This window comes from Xenopus laevis, chromosome 1L (genome assembly GCF_017654675.1).
Source record: "Xenopus laevis strain J_2021 chromosome 1L, Xenopus_laevis_v10.1, whole genome shotgun sequence".
In the NCBI taxonomy this organism is placed as follows: Eukaryota; Metazoa; Chordata; class Amphibia; order Anura; family Pipidae; genus Xenopus; species Xenopus laevis.
Window position 1 is genome coordinate 37,060,977 of NC_054371.1, and position 19,135 is coordinate 37,080,111.

Consider the following 19,135-nt stretch of genomic DNA (forward strand, 5'->3'; position numbering starts at 1 on the left):
TGACCATATGGCCATTGGGAACAGTTGGGGTGCATGAGGTGAAAAGGAACATCATCCACAAACTAGAGCGTAAGATGCACTGTAAGTTTGCCTTAGACATGGAGGTGCTAGAACTTCAGCACTTTTGGTCTGACTTAAAAAGGCAGACTTAAAAAGGCATAACCCTACCCTCATAAGGAAAAGGGGACATTCTGGCAAAAACAAATATATAGAATCATAAAGAATTGAATACCAATGGAAAGACACTACTTGTAACCAAAAATAAAGATGCCCAGATTTATCAAAACTTTTGCTGAAGTGGTGGAAAACTTCCACTGGCAAGTAAAAGAAAATAGGAAAAATACTGGAGAACAGAATTAAGTAATACAAATTCAGTCTCTACAGAGCGAAGTGTATCCTGGCTTGCAATGTTCTATTGTGCCTGAAAATGCTCATATTTCTGTATGAAAGCCATGACACTGAGGGGGGTAATTTACTAAAACTTGAATTTATCAAATTTTTCAATTAAAACAAAGTCAACCTCTCTTATCCACGAATGTAAGTAGTTTATAAAAAATCAGCTCGAAAAAGTCAATGCAAGAAAAGTGTCAACAAAATCATACGATAATTCGAATATTATACATTTTTTGCTTGACTTGAAACTCTATCGTTTTTTTTTCAAGTTGTCGCTCAAAAACCCTGACTCTTTCGGATTATTGTACTTTGAATTTGGTTCTTCCTCTAAAAATTAGAGTTTTCCCCATTAAAAACTCAACCAGAAAAAGAAACCAAGGTTTAATAAATAAGCCCCTAAATATGCAAGGGACAGAAGCTTTTTTTGAATATTCCCACGGGAATGTAATATCAGTCAAACAGCTTACCCAAGTCTATGAGGTATATTTATTAAAGAGCTTGCAACAGTCCACCAGTGAAATTCTGCCACTCTATTCCCTTGCGTAAAATTTTGTAGACATATTTATTGAAAGAAAAAAGTGAAAAGTCACCCTTCAATAAACTTCAATAGAAATTAATAAAAACTGAAATTTCCCTCTGTGGGAAACTCATAGGGGCACATTTACTCGTGGAAGAAAACACTATTTTACTAAAATACGAAGTTTCGTCCTGGCCGTCGGATGCCGGCAAATTTTCGCTAGCAAGCTTACTTCGGCAATGCAAGCAAATCAAAGAAGAAGACTCTCTAGCATTCAATTCTACCTAGCGCAACTTCGCTAGAGGTCTTGCGCTCAGTCTGATCTGCATCGTTTGCGAAATTTAAAGTTGAATGCATGTCTTTATGTTAGATGCTGCATCTAATACATTACATTTACACTGATAACAACACATGCCAACGGAACCCTAATAAAGTCAATTGAGTTGTTATAATGCCCCAAAAGCCCAGTGTAAAATAATGTTCCCATGTTATAAAATGTATGGGGGAAACCAGTTACACAAAAAAAAAACAATTCAGTTTTTTTCGACTAGTGCAAGAATTCGCCATGGAAAAATTGAGGCACGTCAATATTATACAGACGCCCATTGACTTTAATGTATTTGGACGAAAGTCGTGCACAGTGTCGGACTGGCCCACCGGGATACCTATGTGGCCAATTTCATGGTCATTCCTTATTTCTTTATGGGGAAAATGCTTAATAATGGAAGAATAGTCTAGGCAAATATAAAAGACTAGGAGAATAAAGAGGTTGAGTGAGGAGAGGAGGAATAATAGTTTGGAAAGTGGGCCCACGGTCTAAGGTTTTCTGGTGGGCCCCTGGCATTCCAGTCCGACACTGGTCGTGCACATAAACATTTGTCGCGCGCATAAGAATTTTCGCACGTCAAAATTATTTGGACGCCCATTGACTTTAATGCATTTAGACAAAAGTGTATAAGTGTATAAGAAGAGTCGCTCGCGCCAAAATAATTTTGACGCCCATTGACTTCTAATGCATTTCGATAATCTTTCGTCGTTTCACAAATTTTTTTCTGAATTTCGTGAATTTTTCGCAAAGCGACACTGGACAGATTAACCCATCACTGATAGCAACCAAAGTTTTACTTTGAACAGGTGCCAATAAAATACTACCTGCTGACTGGTTGCTATTTTTCTACTGTGCCAATTTGTGAAAGGTAAACAAGTAATTGGAGAAACTGGGGTTAGAGGCAATTTGTAATTGAAAGAAAAGATTTCAGGAGTCTCGTAGTATCAAAACACAGTAGAGTCAGGCAACTAAGGATCCTTTGCTATTTTAAAAGATTTATAGAACCATAAATATGGTTATGCAGAAGACAGATAGGAATTGTACTTAAAAGCTGGTATCTACAGTTTTCATAATTTTTTATGATTTGAAAGTTTTGCATTTTCCAGGAGGGTATTACTGAATATCAAATAATCACTCCTTACCCAATGTCAGGAATTTCCATAACACATACCAAAAGTCAGCAAGACTGTACAATCCCAGACATAAATCCCTCACTACTTTGTCAGTGAAAAAAAGCATGAATAAGTCTTTCTTTTAAAATGAGGAAGCCATGAGGTGCTGCCCATTTGACTGCTTCAGCATGAAAGACGAAACTCTCTCTGATGGTAAATCTTTGTGCGCCCTGGAACACCCGAATTCTTAAACCCCTAATGAATTTACAGTTCCAGTCCTCCCCTGCTAATCATTTGACAGCAACATTAGGTTGAAAAATTCTACCTAAGAAGCATTTCTGAAAAGAGGCAGTCCTAGCTCAATACAATTCCATCAAATCCCCGTCTTTCTGCTCCTCCCCATGCAGAAACTCTGCCTCCTATACAATGTTTTTCTCTCTCTCGTTCTCTGTAATTCGTTCCTGGATGTGTCTAACATTGCATGTGCCTGCTTTTTCTCCTCTGCTGAAGAACAGACGGCCTTCAATCAGGTTTTTCTTTAATATTATGTTTATAAGGACCTGTGTAAGCTCATATTTCCCCAAAGTAAACTGATGCACTCTTCTTTTCACTTCCTTCTTTCTATGGTTTACATAGTACTTCCCCGGTCTCTATTGCTTCTTCCTCTGACAGAAAATGTGTAGTTTCCTTCTAAGTTGTAGTTTAACATTAACACTCTGGACCAGCTGGGGGAGGGGGGCTGCAATTGAATTCAGAGGGAAATGCGTGACGGTATGTTCCACCTTTTATCAGAGAGACTAAATCAGCTTAAGAACTTGGGGGCATTTCAGAGAAGTGGAGACCATATGGTATCTGTGATTGCTTTACTAAATGAAAGGGCATTGGTGCTCATGGGCTGGCAGAAACGAATGTGAATTTCAGATATGCTATCCAAATTCATATTTCAAACTGAATAGAGGGGTTAACTACTTGTAGCTGTTTTGCTAAGGGGTTTTCCTTGCTTTTCAAAGTATTAGTAGTAGCACAATGTTCTGTCGTTCTTTGCTATTGATCACCATAAATAGGTTATCGAGGCCAAAGAATCAAATAAGTTTTTTGCAACCTCACTTTGCTGCTGTTAATGATATAACATTATGATGCTACGAACCTGGCCACATCTTGGATTGTTGGATGCAACAAGATGGTTTTCATTAACACACCATCTCAAGGCATAAATATAAGCATCTTTTTATAATACAGAAAACAATTGGCTGGTCTCAAACCATCACATAATAAAAACCAACAATTAACTATCAAGCTGAGATATACTGTATACAAACTACTATCTAATGGCTTGGATGCTTTACTTGATTTACCATATTGACTGCACCCCAGATTTAAAGGGATGGATCACATTTATTTTACTTTTGGTATGTTATAGAATGTTCAATTCCTAGGAAGTTTGCAATTAGTCTACATTACGGGGCAAATTTATCAAAATGAGAGTTCAGATTTTAATAAATAAACTCACCCACGTTCTATACATTCCTACAGGATTTCTTTGAAGCGTATTTATCAAATGTTGTAACTTTTCACCCATTGATCAATATCCTTCTAAAATCCCATGAGTGAATAGCACAAGTGAGTTTTTATTTATTATTTGACAAATCTGCTATGTATTTTTTTTTTAGTTTTTTAATTATTTGTCCTCTTCTTCTGACTCTTGTCAGCTGTCAAATAAGGGTCACTGGGGCAAATTCACTAAGGCGCGAAGCGCCGAACGCTAGCGTTAATTCGCTAGCGTTTGGCATTTTCGATACTGCGCAAATTCACTAACGAACGCTGGCGTAGTTTCGCTAGTGTTACTTCGCAACCTTACGCCAGGCGAATCTTCGCTAGCGACGAAACTACGCAAATTCACTAACTTGCGCAGTGTAGTGAACGCTACCTTTTACGCTAGACTTCCTTCGCCACCTCAGACCTGGCGAAGCGCAATAGAGTAGATAGGGATTGTTTAAAAAAAAGTCTAACATTTTTTCTAAGTCCCAAAAAACGCTGGCTTGTTTTCTACATGATGGCTGATAGGCTGAAAAAGATCGAAAAATTTTTGGGGCTCCCCTTCCTCCCCCCTACATTTCCTGACTCATGGCAACTTACCTAGACAGTGGGCACATGTGTAGGGCAAAATAAAAATTTTATTTGCAGATTTGAAGGTTTTCTAGGCATTTGTAGTGCAGATACGTGTTCCTCCATTGAAATTTGAATTTCGTGCCGTATGCAAATTAGCCTTCGCTAGCGCAACTTCGCTTTATATAGCGAAACAACGCTAGCGCGCAACTCCGCAACCTTACGCTACCCCTGTGCGCAACTTCGGATTTTAGTGAATTTGCGAAGCGCTGACGAAACTCCGCCTGGCGAAGTTGCGCCTGGCGCAACTTCGCATCTTAGTGAATTTGCCCCATTGACCCCAGTAGCCAAAAAACTTTTGCTTTGTGAGGCTACAATTTTAATATTTTTTGTTACATAACATCATATGCAGTAACTCATATATTCATATTCCGGTCTCTCAATAAAATCACTGCATGGTTGATTGAACATAAAGGTCTACATCATGCTAAGGGGCAGATTTAGCAAAATGTGAGCTTCCAGCTATTCATTTCTATGGGATTTTTAGAATTGGATTTACCAATGGGTGAATGTAAGACAATCACAATTTGATAAATACAGTTCTTAAAATCCCAGAGGAATTAATAGAATGTGGGTAGTTTTTATTTATTTAGTTCTAAACTCACATTTTGATCTGCACTTAACTGTTTATCTAAAGGTGGACAATCCCTTTAATTGAAGCCAGTAGTAATGAGCGAAATCTTTCGCCAAGTTTCGGCGCTTAAATGACACCCATATACTCTAACGGGTGAAAAAATTGTTGCACAATTTGTCGCAAGTCAAAAAAATAATTTTGCCCATAGACTTCAGATGCATTTCAGTGGTTTTTCACAGTTTCGATTGTTTTTGGTGAAGCAAAAAGGGTCAGATTCGCCCATCACTACTGGTGAGTTCTAGAAATTAAAATTCAACAACATGTTTATTTTATTAGGCCTAAAAGGCAGATTTGCCGTATAAACAAAAAAAAGTGTGTGTTTGGCCCCAGATTTCATTGCAATTGGTCTTAAAGGAGAAGGAAAGGCTAAAATTAAGTAAACTTTATCAGAATGGTCTATATCAGGGCTGTCCAACTGGCGGCCCGTTTTATGTGGCCCTCCATATCAAAGTCTGCCTGCTGTGTCTGTTTACCATATGTAAGATTTAAAAGGTATCACTACAGAGATTAATTGGCCCCTGCATTGTTTAAACCTCAAATTCAGACTAATCCCCTGTATTTTTCACACCTGTGATCCTCCTGTACTGTTCACACCTGAGACCCAGACTGAAACTGCCCACTTTGTTCACACCTTATTCAAAATGCTAATGGGGCACCAGCACTGTGTCACTGTATGTAGTACATATTAGACTGGTCCTGATTTTCCTGTCTCCTGCTCTGTTCTGCCTGCCCTATGCTCCCTGTGTGTGTCATACTCTGTCTGCCCTATGCTCCCTGTGTGTGTGTCATACTTTGCCTGCTCTTTGCACCCTGTGTTTGCCATACTCTGCCTGACCTATGATCCCTATGGAACGTAAGTCTGGTATTTGTTCCGGGGGTTTGTTAGCATTTGAAAATTATTGTTAGGGGCCCCAAAGGTGTTTAATTATATGCTGGGGTACTGTATTATACACAGGGGGGGGGGAGGAGGCATTTGGATTTAAGGGTATGTCTTAATATGACTTTTCACATATGAGTGATATTCCTGCTGGTGCCAGGCCAAGGGAGTTTGGAACCCTAGGCAAGAGCTTCACTCAGCGCCCCTCTGTCCTGCATTACCATTTCTCTCCTTACGATGGTTTTTAAATAAAGAAAGCAAGAAAATGTACAACATGTTTTCATTTATATTTCTGCCCCCTGTACATGTACCAGCAAGTCCAGCAGACATCCATAATATAGCCCCCCTGTACCTGTGCCAGCAGCCATCCATCATACTGCCCCTCTGTACCTGTACCAGCAAGCCCAGCAACCATCCATCATACTGCTCCCCCATACCTGTGCCAGTAGCCATCCATTATACTGCCCCCCATACAGGGCCGGAACTAGGGGTAGGCAGAAGAGGCACGTGCCTAGGGTGCAAAGTTGGAGGGGTGCCAGGCATGGTACCTCATCTGCCGGATTCCACCTAGTTCGGACCCTTGTGCCCCTACCTGTGGCAGCAATTCCAGCCGCTCGCATTCCTCCATGCATGCGTATATGCGCAAGTATGCATCTCCATCGCGTGCTGGTCCACGCATGTGCGCACTCTTGTGGAGGGGGCAACTTAGTTGGCTGGGTTGCCTAGGGCGCCCAGCCGACTCGACCCGGCACTGCCCCCATACCTGTACCAGCAAGCCCAGCAGCCATCCATCATACAGCCCTCCAGCAGCCATCATATTGCCCCCAATCTTTACCTGCGCCAGCAGCAGCCAAAAATCTGATCACATCATATTGCCCCCAAGTATTTATGTACCTGTGCCAGCGCCCAGCCCAATCTGTACCTGGCTGTGCCAGCAGGAAGCTTCACACTTTCACAGTAATATAAAGAATGTCTTCAGTTCAGTGCAACTGTGCAAGGCTGAGAGCAGCAAGCATGAGCTGCACCAACCAGGCCGCCAGCTCTCTGCCTCTCTCTCTGCCACCCAACTGCATCAGTGACGTCATTGACGCGTATAGGCACGTCGCGCTGAACTGCCGCACCGCACAGAAGGAGCTATTACTTGCTGGCAAGAGGAGAAGGTGAAGGTTTAAAGTGGGTGTGGTCTAAAAACAGGGAGTGGCTAACACTGGCTTCCGTTATCGGCCCTCCACCATGTAGTTTAGAAGAATTCCGGCCCTCTGTACCATATAAATTGGACAGCACTGGTCTATATAAATACACCTGTAATGCTGCTCTGAGTCCTCTGTCAAAAGAAACGCAGCATTTCTTTCCTTTTATTGTGTACACATGGGCTTCTGTATCAGACTTCCTGTTTTCAGTATAATCTCCAGGGCAGGGCTTGAGCATGCTCAGTTTGCTCCTCTCCCCCTCCCTTCTCCCATCCCTGCTGTAATCTGAGCTCAGAGCTGTAAGTAAGCAGGGAGAGATTCAGGCAGGAAGTGATGTCACACCAAGCTAATATGGCAGCTTCTATCCTAAACAAACAAAGACAGTGTCTAGAGCTGTTTACTCAGGTATGGTAAAGCATTCTGCAGAATGAATATAGCGTTCTAGATTGCACTATTGTGGCTAATCTGTTGGCAATAAACTGTCTTTCCTTCTCCTTTAATTAGTGCAAAGCCAAAGTTACACAAACATTTATATTCTCAACATTGTGTAAAGGATGGCACTAGTCATGTGCTAAAATGTAAATACCAAATCACTTTTTGTAACTTTAGAAGTACCCATTGCTCGTTTCTCAGTAATGTTCCAGCGACTTTCACCAGGCTAAAGGTGGCCATAGACGTAACAATTACGATCTTTCTTGGAAAAGATCTTTCCAAGAAAGATTGTTTGTTTCAATACAGACGTGTAGAGCTGAATCATCAGCTATAAAGGTAGAAACAATAGAATTCTACCTGTATCTGACGATTCACCACTAACAATGGGCAATGTTTGGGTGCCTTCAAAGGCACCCCATCAAAATTTTCAAGCAAGAATCAGAACTGCATTACCTATAAAACTAAATAAAAAATAGTACACTTAATTTTTGTCCCCAAAGTACACGAAGCAAGTGCATGAAGAGTTACTTTGTCCCCAACGTAAAAGGAGCAGGTGCATGAAGAGTTACAAGTATGCAAATGTCAAAACTGAAAAATTGCGTAATAAATGTAATGGAATTTGTAGTTCATATCCTTGAACAGCCTGACCTGTTCTGTTAGCAGCTAAAGTAGTTTGTAGTAACAAGCCTGTGCCAACATTTGCACTACCACCCTGGTTTCCAACTTGTGACCCAGTTGTAGTCAGTTGTAGTTTCTAGTCGTAAGCTGTTTTAGAATGCTGGAAGCTGTAGTTCTAATCTACCCATCTGACAGCCCTGTGCTACTTATTTTCCTTTTTCTATTGTCATATTTAAAAGTACACTAATTTGTAATGTCACAGATTAAACACATTTAACTCATTCGATCATATTTGCCTTCACATAAGATGTCAGTTTTATGCATCCTTTAATATTTGGTTCAGTATTTTTGTTTGCCCTACCTCATCTAACATTAAACTTTGGGGCAGATTTATCAAAATGTAACTCACCCACTTTCTTTTCATACTTAAGTTCCTCTAACTTTTACCCATTGATAACTACCTCCAATAGAAATATATAGAAAAGTTGCTAGTGTTAGCCACTTCGATGCCCCAATATACCGTATTTTTATTATGACATAAATATAATTACATAAGTAGTAGACAAATAACCTCAATTATAACAGCTTTGCAAACAAATTGGTCACAATAAAGGGGCTTGTGGTCCTATTCTTATAATTATTTTGTCTAAAACCAAAAATTCCCATTATTGCAATCGGGTTTGGCAGAGTAATGCTAATCTACATCATATTCAAAGTTAATAAACGCCTCTTTAAAAAACGTTTTATTTATACAGGTAAATGGAGGGAAATATTCTTGCAATCTAGTTTAAAACAAGTAAACAGACCATATGCACAAATACACTTAGGGGCCGATTCACTTACTTCGAGTGAAGGATTCGAAGTAAAAAAACTTCGAATTTCGAAGTGTTTTTTGGGCTACTTCGACCATCGAATGGGCTACTACGACCTTCGACTACGACTTCGAATCGAAGGATTCGTACTAAAAATCATTCGACTATTCGACCATTCAATAGTCGAAGTACTTTCTCTTTAAGAAAAAACTTCGACCCCCCTAGTTCGCCATCTAAAAGCTACCAAACTCAATGTTAGCCTATGGGGAAGGTCCCGATAGGCTTTCCTAAGTTTTTTGATCGAAGGATTTTCCTTTGATCGTTGGATTTAAATCCTTCAAATCGTTCGATTCGAAGGATTTAATCGTTCGATCGAAGGAATAATCCTTTGATCGTTCGATTGCACTATTTGCGCTAAAATCCTTCGACTTCGATATTCGAAATCGAAGGATTTTAATTCCCCCTTAGTTATCACTGCATTTTTTTTTAATTGTTTTACTTTTTTTTTTAACATATCTTTTTTTTATTTCGTGAACAAAATGGTAACAGTACAATCTTGTCATTGCGTCATTTTTCACATTTGGTGCTTCATATGTAATAGACATTGAAAGACATTACAACAATATGAACTTGCAAAAGCATAAGGTAAGTATTACAACTTCACTTAAACAACAGGAAAAGGCAAAGAATATAAACCAAAACCAATAGTAAAATAATAAAAAAAAAAAAAAAAACAAAAAAAAAAAAAAAAAAAAAAGGGGGAAGAGTAAGGAAACCTGCATAGTTAAATAGGGCAGGGTAGGCAATAGCGCGACTACAAAGAGAATAAACGGGTGGCTCTCAAATTGCTAAGTTTTCCCTAACTGGGAGACCGGTGTGTTATGACAGGTTGTATTCTCAATGACTCTGAAAAAGTAGAATTACTCGTGGGAAGAAATTAAGTTAAGGAAACAAAAGCAAAAAACCAGAGGATTTCTTAAAGTTCTCCCAAGGTTGCCATATATCGTCAAAAACTTCTTTTTTGTTATCTGCAATGGCTGTTAATAAATGCATTTCCTGAATGTAGTTGAGTCTAGAAATGAATTGAGTTATTGAAAGCGTAGGGGAAACCCAGTTAAGTGCAACAACCCAGCGCGCCGCTGCCCATATCTGAAATAGCAAAGCATTGGTAACTTTATTAAAATCTGGATTAGGGTGATTCAGTAAAAGATGTTCAGGGGTTCGTGTAATAGGGGAATCAGTTAAGTCACCTGCAATTTGGACTACCCTATTCCAAAATTGCTCTACTACTGGGCAGGACCACCACGAATGTTTATAATCACCTAGTGCTCCACAGCCTCTAAAGCACAAAGGAGAAGAGGAAGGAGAAAAATTGTGTTTACGCATTGGTGTGTAATACCATCTTGAAATTACTTTGTAAGCCATTTCCCGTATGGCAACATTGGGAGAAAATTTATGAGAGAATTCCATTACTTTGGACCAATCCTCTGTAGTCCATAATAGGTTGAAATCCCTGTCCCAAGCTTTCATATACATAGGTAAAGAGGAAGGTGGAGCCTCAATTAATATGGAGTATATAGTGGAAATATGACCTTTAGCTCGTAGGGCATTTTTACAGAGATTTTCAAATAAGGATCCAGTTAATGTAGGTTTCTTTTGTAGTTGTGAGAAATAAAAGTGGGAAAGTTGAGAATAACGTAAAAACTCTCGTGGGTGGATTGTGAGCGACTCTTTTAATGAGTTCCAAGTTCTAAACCCATGCAGGGACAATAGATCATATAATTTATTGAAATTTTGAGAGGCCCACCATTGAAAATCGCTATGAACCATCCCTGGGGGGAAATCTGGATTTCCTACCAGAGCTTGCATGTAACTATTAGTAGCCACTGGTAACAATCTCGGTTTAAGCAATTTCCAAAGTTGCATATGAAATTTAACAATGGGGTTAGTAATAGGGTATTTTTGTATATTGTTCGTAGTTAACCACAGTAGTGCTCTAACTTGCAAGGGATAAATTGAATCATTCTCAAATTCTACCCATCTGAGCATTCCTGAGTCATTATGCCACTGTATTATTTGTGCGATTCTAGCTGCCCAGTAATAATTTCTTATGTAGGGGACCTTAAGACCGCCTTGCAGTCGTGAGCGATACAATACATTTCTATTAATTCTATGGTATTTATGTTGCCATATAAATTGCCATATTTGCTTCTGTAGCAACATAAGATCCTGGGACTTTACAGCAATAGGAAGGGCTCTAAATAAATATAGTATTTTAGGGAGGACAATCATGCGCACCGCGGTTATGCGTCCAAACCATGAGATAATTGTTTTACTTTTTAACTAATTATACTAATTTGTGGTAGGGACTATTTTGGTAGTGATGTAACTGCAGATTTCGATCAATAAATTATATGAGTCATTGTGTTTTGCATCTCTGCTTCCTCCCACACCCAAATATAAAGGAGTGCAACTACAACCAGACAAGGTGCTTTTGTGATATTAAAATAGGTTTATCTGCCTAGTTATAATTAAAAGCAACATTATTGGCGTGTGCATTCCGGAACTTACTATTATTTAGGTATTTCCAGATCAGCCACATATTCAATCTCAGTTTGGAACACTTCGCCCTGCCTTAACCACACTAGTAGTGGAAAAAACTCTCCGTGGAGCAACCTGCATAACTAGTATCCAGACCCTATCGTAGACTCTATCGTATACAAGCCTAATAGCTGTGCGAGATAGACTAATTCAATATAAGGTCTTTCACCAGCTTTATACAACGCCCCTAAAGCTTAAAGTGATGGGTAAAAAGGTGGTTGATTCCTGTTCCATGTCTAGAACCCCCACGGCTAATTTTTTACATATAATCTGAGCTTGCCCAGCAATAGCTGCCTTCTGGTCTCAAGTAATGGCCTCATTAGCGACTACCCTAAATATTCCACAAGTACTTCCCCCTCAGTGTGCCTCTTGGGTGTAGTGGACCACTTAGTGCCCACCACCCAGGTAAGGTTGATGTTTCGTACTTTAATGCACCCTCCCACATGAAACTAAATTAATCTAGTAGACGCGGTAATACCTACGATTAACTAACAGACAAACCACAAACAAAGTAGTTTTTTAGTGTCAGTATCACTTTAAGATATGCTTCTAAATCCATCATAATTTATAGCAAACACTATTATTGTCTGTGAATGTCTCTGTAAGGAGACATGGGTAATGTTTCTGTAAGATCTGAAATCTTGAAAATGGAAAAGCCATTGCATTTGTAGTTGTTATTATTCTAGGGGTCTTGTATTTTTCAAAGGAACATCTAAACTACAGATTAAAATTAAAATATCTGAAATGAAGTATCAATTTTTTTTAATCTTTCTTAATTACTCTTAACAGATTTTTTCCTTGTGTTGGAATACCAATTAATCCTTAATTAACCACCAAGCATGAGGCTATCTATAGTCACTAAGTAAGGTAAGTCATTTGTTATTACATTGTTCTTTAGAATGTTATTAATACCACACATATATGAGGATGTTCACCTTTTTAAAGTATAGAACAAAAGCTGTTATAGGGTTAGGTGTCTATTATTGATCCAGGTGTGTAGAAACATTATTTAGAAATGCATTTTTAAAAATGGTTTTACAGGTGGAAAAATTTATATTTTTTTCAGAATCTTAGAAATTAACATTTTATTTTCAGTTTTTTTAATTTGTCTAATTGCATTTGAGCCCCTGGACTTAAATGATTGTGTCAAAAAAAATTCATTGCGGTAATGTATAGAACCTACATTAGAAAACAGTTGTCTCTGTCCAAAGATTTATGGGCCTAACTATAAAAAGTGGTTTGTTTTCACTGTGGTTATTAATATACATTGATGAATAATTTCTTTAAGGCACAACAGAAAATCTTGCTACTTTACAACTAGGAATTATAATAATAATAACACAGAAGGAATTGTGGAAGAACTCCAAGGCTAATTAAAGGTTTAATTAAATTATAATGAAAGTACAGGAATCGCATCTATAATCCATATTTGGGACTTGGGGTTTTCCATAAGAGGAATCTTTCAATTACATGAATCACTGTGCCTTACGGCTAATAAAGACATTTAAACATTATAAGAAAACACAGGACTGTTTTATCATATACTAGCTTAGATATAATCAACTATTAGTTATTACAAATAAATAACAAATCAGTCAAAATTAAGACTGAGAATAAGGCATGTCCGTATTTTTGTCTACATCAGGGTAATACAGTATATTCCATACCCAAACAAATGATTTTGCAAAAATAGCCTAATCAATGCCCATTGATTATGCTATTATTCTGTGTAAGAATATACATGTTTTTAAAAATGGGGGTATGGTTTATAGTTTATGATCATAACTTTTCAAAGACTCTATACCATCAATGAGTATGCAATTGTGGACAGAGTAGACACAGGTTACGGCAGAGTGCACCAGACAGTAGTGTGAAAAAGATTGTGAAAAGTGAATGTCATATTGGTGCAGGGCTCTTCCTTTGCTTTTTAGCTCAATTTCTGAGCCTAATTTCTGAGCCTAATTTCTGAGCCTACAGTAGAACCCTCATTTTTCAGGGGACCAGAAAAGAATTGTGTAAAATACAGGAAAATGTAAAATCAGAAAAATGTGTTAAAGCAACTAATTCTTCAGGTATTCAAAAGATATAAGCACAGACATTTGATTCACTTTGAAATACAATTTGCAAGACCTCTCTGACAATCACATGCACAACCTAGAGCAATTGATTTGTGAATGGATGTAGAATTTGCAGACTATTCGAACTTGACTATTTACAGACAGAACCATGTTAGTATTTTCAACCTCTCAATCCACTAATAACATCCACAGAGGACAAGCAGACATTTCTGGAAACATCAGAACAAAAACTGTGGGGGAAATAAAATCAGAATAAAATCAGAATATGTAAAATTGAGGTTTCACTGTTTATGAATAACTTTGTCAACATTAATAGAGATATTTATTATTAACATGTATTTATATAGCACCAACATATTGCGTAGCACTGTAAAGTAAATGTGATTGTACAACTAAATCACATGAATTATATACATAGAACATATGGAGTTACATACATCACAAGTATGCATAGGCATACAGTCTAAAGGGAAGGGAGTAATACACAAGGCGTGGGAGTGGGCAAGATCGAATTAAATGGGTGAGAAATGTGGTGTTGTATGTGGTGTTGTATGTGGTGTTGCGTTTGGTAGTTAAGCAGAGTGAGGGTAGGCTACTCGAAAGAAGTGCGTTTTCAGAGATTTCTTGAAAGCAGAAAGGTTGGGAGAAAGTCGGACAGACCGTGGGAGAGAGTTCCAGAGGAGGGGTGCAGCCCTTGCAAAGTCTTGAATGCGAGCATGTGAGGAGGTAATGAGAGAAGAGTTGAGTAGCAGGTCAGTAGAGGAGCGTAGTAAGCGATTGGGTGAGTATATAGAGATGAGCTCAGAGATGTAGAGTGGGGCAGAGTTATGAAGTGCTTTGAAAGTCAGTATCATTAATTTGAATTTGATTCTGAAAGGTAATGGAAGCCAGTGCAGGGATTGACAGAATGGCGAGGCAGAGGAGGAGCGGTTGCTGAGCAACTGAGACCTGATTATTGTTATTATTATTGACCTTATATTGTACATTATGACTTTAAAAAGTAAAAACTGTACACTGATATAACTCTCATTTACAGGTTTCTGTGTGAGCACTTTACTACCATCATGAAAGTCCATCCTGATGGCTACTTGCATTTCCTCTTCATGTACAGCATTTATATACTAACTCAGCCTGAAAGCAGCAGAGCCTTGATCAACAAGAGGAAGCTGCATGAAAGCTTCTCAAACTGTCCCTCTTTGGAAACTCAGCTGAACTTTACTCAAAGGAACATAACTCAGCTTCAAACAAGTGACTTTAGTTGTTTTTTACAGTTAAAATTTCTAAATATTTCACATAATTCAATTGAAGAACTAGACTGTTCAGTGTTTCAGTTCAATCCTTCTCTGGAGTATTTGGACATATCAAACAACAGACTGAATACTATACAATGCCATTCATTGCAATATATTAAAAACATTAAGCATCTGGACCTTTCCTACAATAACTTTAAAAAACTGAATTTTTGCAAGGAATTTACAGCACTGTCTCAACTAAAATATATTGGTCTCAGTGCTGGGAAGATCCAAAATGACAGTTTTTTAAATATTGCATCTATGCAACTTGAATATGCATTTTTGGGAATGGAAGAATGGATGGAATATGAAAATGGGAGCTTAAAACTGTTGAATACAAACAAATTACATATCAATCTACCAACAAACCTAAATCTAGCAAGTTCTTACCTTCTGAGTGATGCTTTGGACACCTCCAGAACTCTAGAGGTCTCTGGGGCACAATGTGATGGGCACTGTGATTATTTCACAAAGCCCTTTTCCACAATTACTAAAAATTCCAAAGTAGTGACACTAATTATCAGTAATGGCACACTGCCAGGAAATGAAATCCTTAAAATTATTCCGCCTGTTTGGGATTCATCAGTAGAGCATATACACATTAAAATGTTCAGACTTTTGCATCAGCTCATGTATGTTAAAATAGACTTTACGCATCATTCTATAAAATCGTTTTCAGTAGAGGGTCTGATTAACGAGGTAGTTTCTTACGAAGGTACTCATCCCCTTAATATGTTTGCAGAAATGCTTGTGGAAAATTTAACATTCTCAAATGCAGAAATTATACACTTTTTTTGTCCTCCAGCACCCAGCATTTTCAAGTTTCTAAACCTTCCAAACAACAGAATTACAGATGAGATTTTTCTAAACTGTGCCAATGTCGGTGCATTGGAATTCCTTAATTTACAAAACAACAAATTAGAGCAAATTACAAAAATAAGTTTGATGACTCTTACAATGACAAAACTCAAGCACCTGGACCTCAGTAAAAATGGACTTCTCCGTGACAATAATGAACATTGCAGCTGGTCAGATTCTCTTATTTTTCTGAATTTATCTGAAAATAGGCTTACAAATTCAGTGTTTGGTTGCCTTCCTATCAACATCCAGACTCTAGATCTCTCTAAAAATCAAATCACCAGCATCCCAATAGAAGTTAAGAATTTTGAGTCTCTTAAAGAACTAAATTTGGCTTGTAACCGTCTAACAGATATTCCCGACTGCCGCAATATTGGCAATAACTTGAAGGTCCTTAATGTTGATGAAAACTTTATAAATTTACCATCAAAAGAATTTTTGGAAAACTGTAAATATGTTTACCTAAGTGCTAGAAAAAATAAATTTCAGTGCAACTGTGACCTGAGGGAGTTTGCCAAGACTGGCGCAAAGCTTGTTGGATGGCCAGAGTCCTATGAATGTGCATATCCAGAAAACGTTAGAGGAGTTTTTCTTCAAGATTTTCATCTATCTGAAATTTCTTGCAATATATCATTGCTTCTAGGAGTTGTATTGGGCACAATATTTATTGTATCAATCATTGTGGTTTCTGCATGTTTTTATTTTGACGTGCCATGGTATATTCGTATGTTGTTCAGATGGTTTAGAACAAAACACAGGTCAAGGAAAGTAAACCTGCAAGAAATTCAGAATGACAAACTATTCCACGCATTTATTTCTTACAGTCAGGAAGACTCAGAATGGGTTAAAAGCATGTTACTACCAAATCTTGAAAGAAAAGATGGATCAATAAAAATCTGCCACCATGAAAGGCATTTTATTCCTGGCAAAGCAATCATTGAAAATATAATTGACTGCATCGAAAAAAGTTTTAAGTCCATTTTTGTTTTGTCTCCTAATTTTATTCAAAGTGATTGGTGTCATTATGAGCTGTATTTTGCCCAGCACACTTTATTTGGGAAAAATTCCAATAATTTGATTCTTATTTTATTGGACCCCATCCCACAGTATTTAATTCCCAATAAGTATAACAAATTAAGATCAATAATGAAGCATAGGACATATCTTGAGTGGCCAAAGGAAAGAGGCAAGCAAGCCCTTTTTTGGGCTAACCTCAGGGAAGCCATTCATGTAAACCTTTCTATTAAAGAGGAATTTGTGGCAGATACTGAAGTTATAATAGCATAATAAAAAAAATCGCCAGTTGCTCCCCTAAAGAATTTGTGTTTAAGCAACTCCCTCCATTACCAGTTTGAATAACATGCCTTCCTACAAAATCCCACACTTCATAAATATTAGTTACATGTTCTTTCAAAAAACTGCATTTTTCACATTAATATTTACTGAAAAAAATATCAAATGCTGTAAGTCAATGGGCTCCTCAAGTCACAGTCCCCATCCCCTGGAATGGACATGGAACTCTTTATTTACTTTAATACTCTCCTTCATACACTGCTCAATCCAAACTACAAAGTGTGTTAGCTGCAGAGCACTCTTTTTCTACTCTGTTATGTACTGTAACACTGCTGTACTACAATGGTTAATTTAGGTTTGTAAAAATATTTATTACAAGGCAAATCATATATTTACAAATTTGGTGCAAATGTTTTCAATGAGCAAAGCAATCCATAAGGTATATATGGTCATGGATATACAGTAAATTACATGATGTTATGACAAATGTCTCATTGCAGAGATCCTGTATATAATGTAAGTTTATTTTTGGTACAAATATTAAAATACAAATGTCAAAATGACTTGTGCTGTGTGTTCCGCCTCTAGATACAAGCATGCAAAACTCAAACCCTCATCTGTTAAAGTGACATCTACAGTGCTAATTATATTCACTAGGTATGCTGCTCAACAACCATCTAGTACAGAGGCCCCCAACCTTTTTTACCTGTGAGACACATTTAAAGGTAAAAAAAGGAGAGCAACATAAGCATTCCAAAAGTTCTTAGGTGTGCCAAATATGGAGTGTGATTCACTATTGGTTGCCTTTATGCAACTAACATTGCCTTCAAGTCAAGACTTCAAAAACAATCACCTGCTTTGAGGCTGCTGGGATCAATACTGAAAGGTTTGGTAAGCAACATGTTACTTGCGAGTCGCTGGTTGAGGATCATAAACTAGATTTTGGCCTGATGCAGTGTTCGCACAATGGTCACTGCCTGCTTGATGGGATTGTGAATTCCAAGACTGAAGGAAATAAGATTTAAATAATTTATACAGTGTAAGTAAACTTTATTTGCTTTGACTAACACCATAAAAAGGGATTTGGAATTATTTCTTAGGGTGACAGGTCCCACAGTTCAGTGAATTACTCTTCTTTCCACTTCCTTTTTGCATGGTTCATAAAGTACTTCTCTGATTTCCATTGCTTCTTCCTCTGAAAGAAAAGTTGTTATTTCCCCAGAAGCTGTGGTTTAACTCTCAAGCATCCTAAGCCAGCTATCAGGACCTTGATATCCCTTCTTCAGCAGTTGAATACTGGGGAAAACGTGATTCTGTCATTTAACCATTTATCAATATTTCACTGCAGGGACAGTTACTTAGCTTAAAAAACTAGGTGTATTTTCAGAGCTGGTTTTGGTTAACTGTGGTGACTTTTCTTAGTGAAGGGCACTGGAGTGGTTACGAGCTGGCAAAAACTAATGAGGGGCACAGACAAGCGTCCAATTCAGACAGCAGGGCAACTCATCAAGAAGGTGAAACTTAAACAAGTTGTAGTTGTAGTTGTCCTCTTCAGGGCTTTGCGTCCTTTTCCAACTACTGAAATAACCAAAACCAACATTGAATTAAGAAGCTAAGATATACAAACTACATCAAAATCAGAGGCAAACTTTTCACACTCAGTCTAGATGCTTTACAAACAACCTTACTGAGCGAACCCTGACACAGCAGCTGACTTACTTCTTCTGTAGAGGGTTTCAATTTGCTTAGTTTAAGGAATGATAACCTGTTTTGCTCTCTGAAATCAGCTTTCCCTACCTATTCCAGACTATTGCCCAAGTTCTGAAAGTTGCTCCAAGCTTTTCTATATTAATTTTCAGAGCAGTTAATTCTCAGACTACCCAGCAGTGACTGCCTATATATATATATTGGCCTTGCATTATAACCTTGTGCTT

General features: G+C 37.9%; 1 protein-coding gene across 1 annotated transcript; it reads left to right on the forward strand.

Moving 5' to 3' along the window:
* The first annotated feature begins 2,781 nt into the window (after window positions 1-2,781).
* On the forward strand, window positions 2,782-17,764 carry tlr1.L (toll-like receptor 1 L homeolog). Its single transcript, XM_018229102.2, has 3 exons — window positions 2,782-2,880; window positions 12,470-12,547; window positions 14,795-17,764. Exon 3 carries the CDS (start codon window positions 14,823-14,825, stop codon window positions 17,193-17,195), a length of 2,373 nt encoding a protein of 790 aa, XP_018084591.1. The 5' UTR covers window positions 2,782-2,880; window positions 12,470-12,547; window positions 14,795-14,822; the 3' UTR covers window positions 17,196-17,764.
* The last annotated feature ends 1,371 nt before the right edge of the window (window positions 17,765-19,135 follow it).

Bases quoted from the DNA above. Each gene is read 5' to 3' on its own strand.
- tlr1.L (XM_018229102.2), top strand. From the start codon at position 14,823: ATGAAAGTCCATCCTGATGGCTACTTGCATTTCCTCTTCATGTACAGC.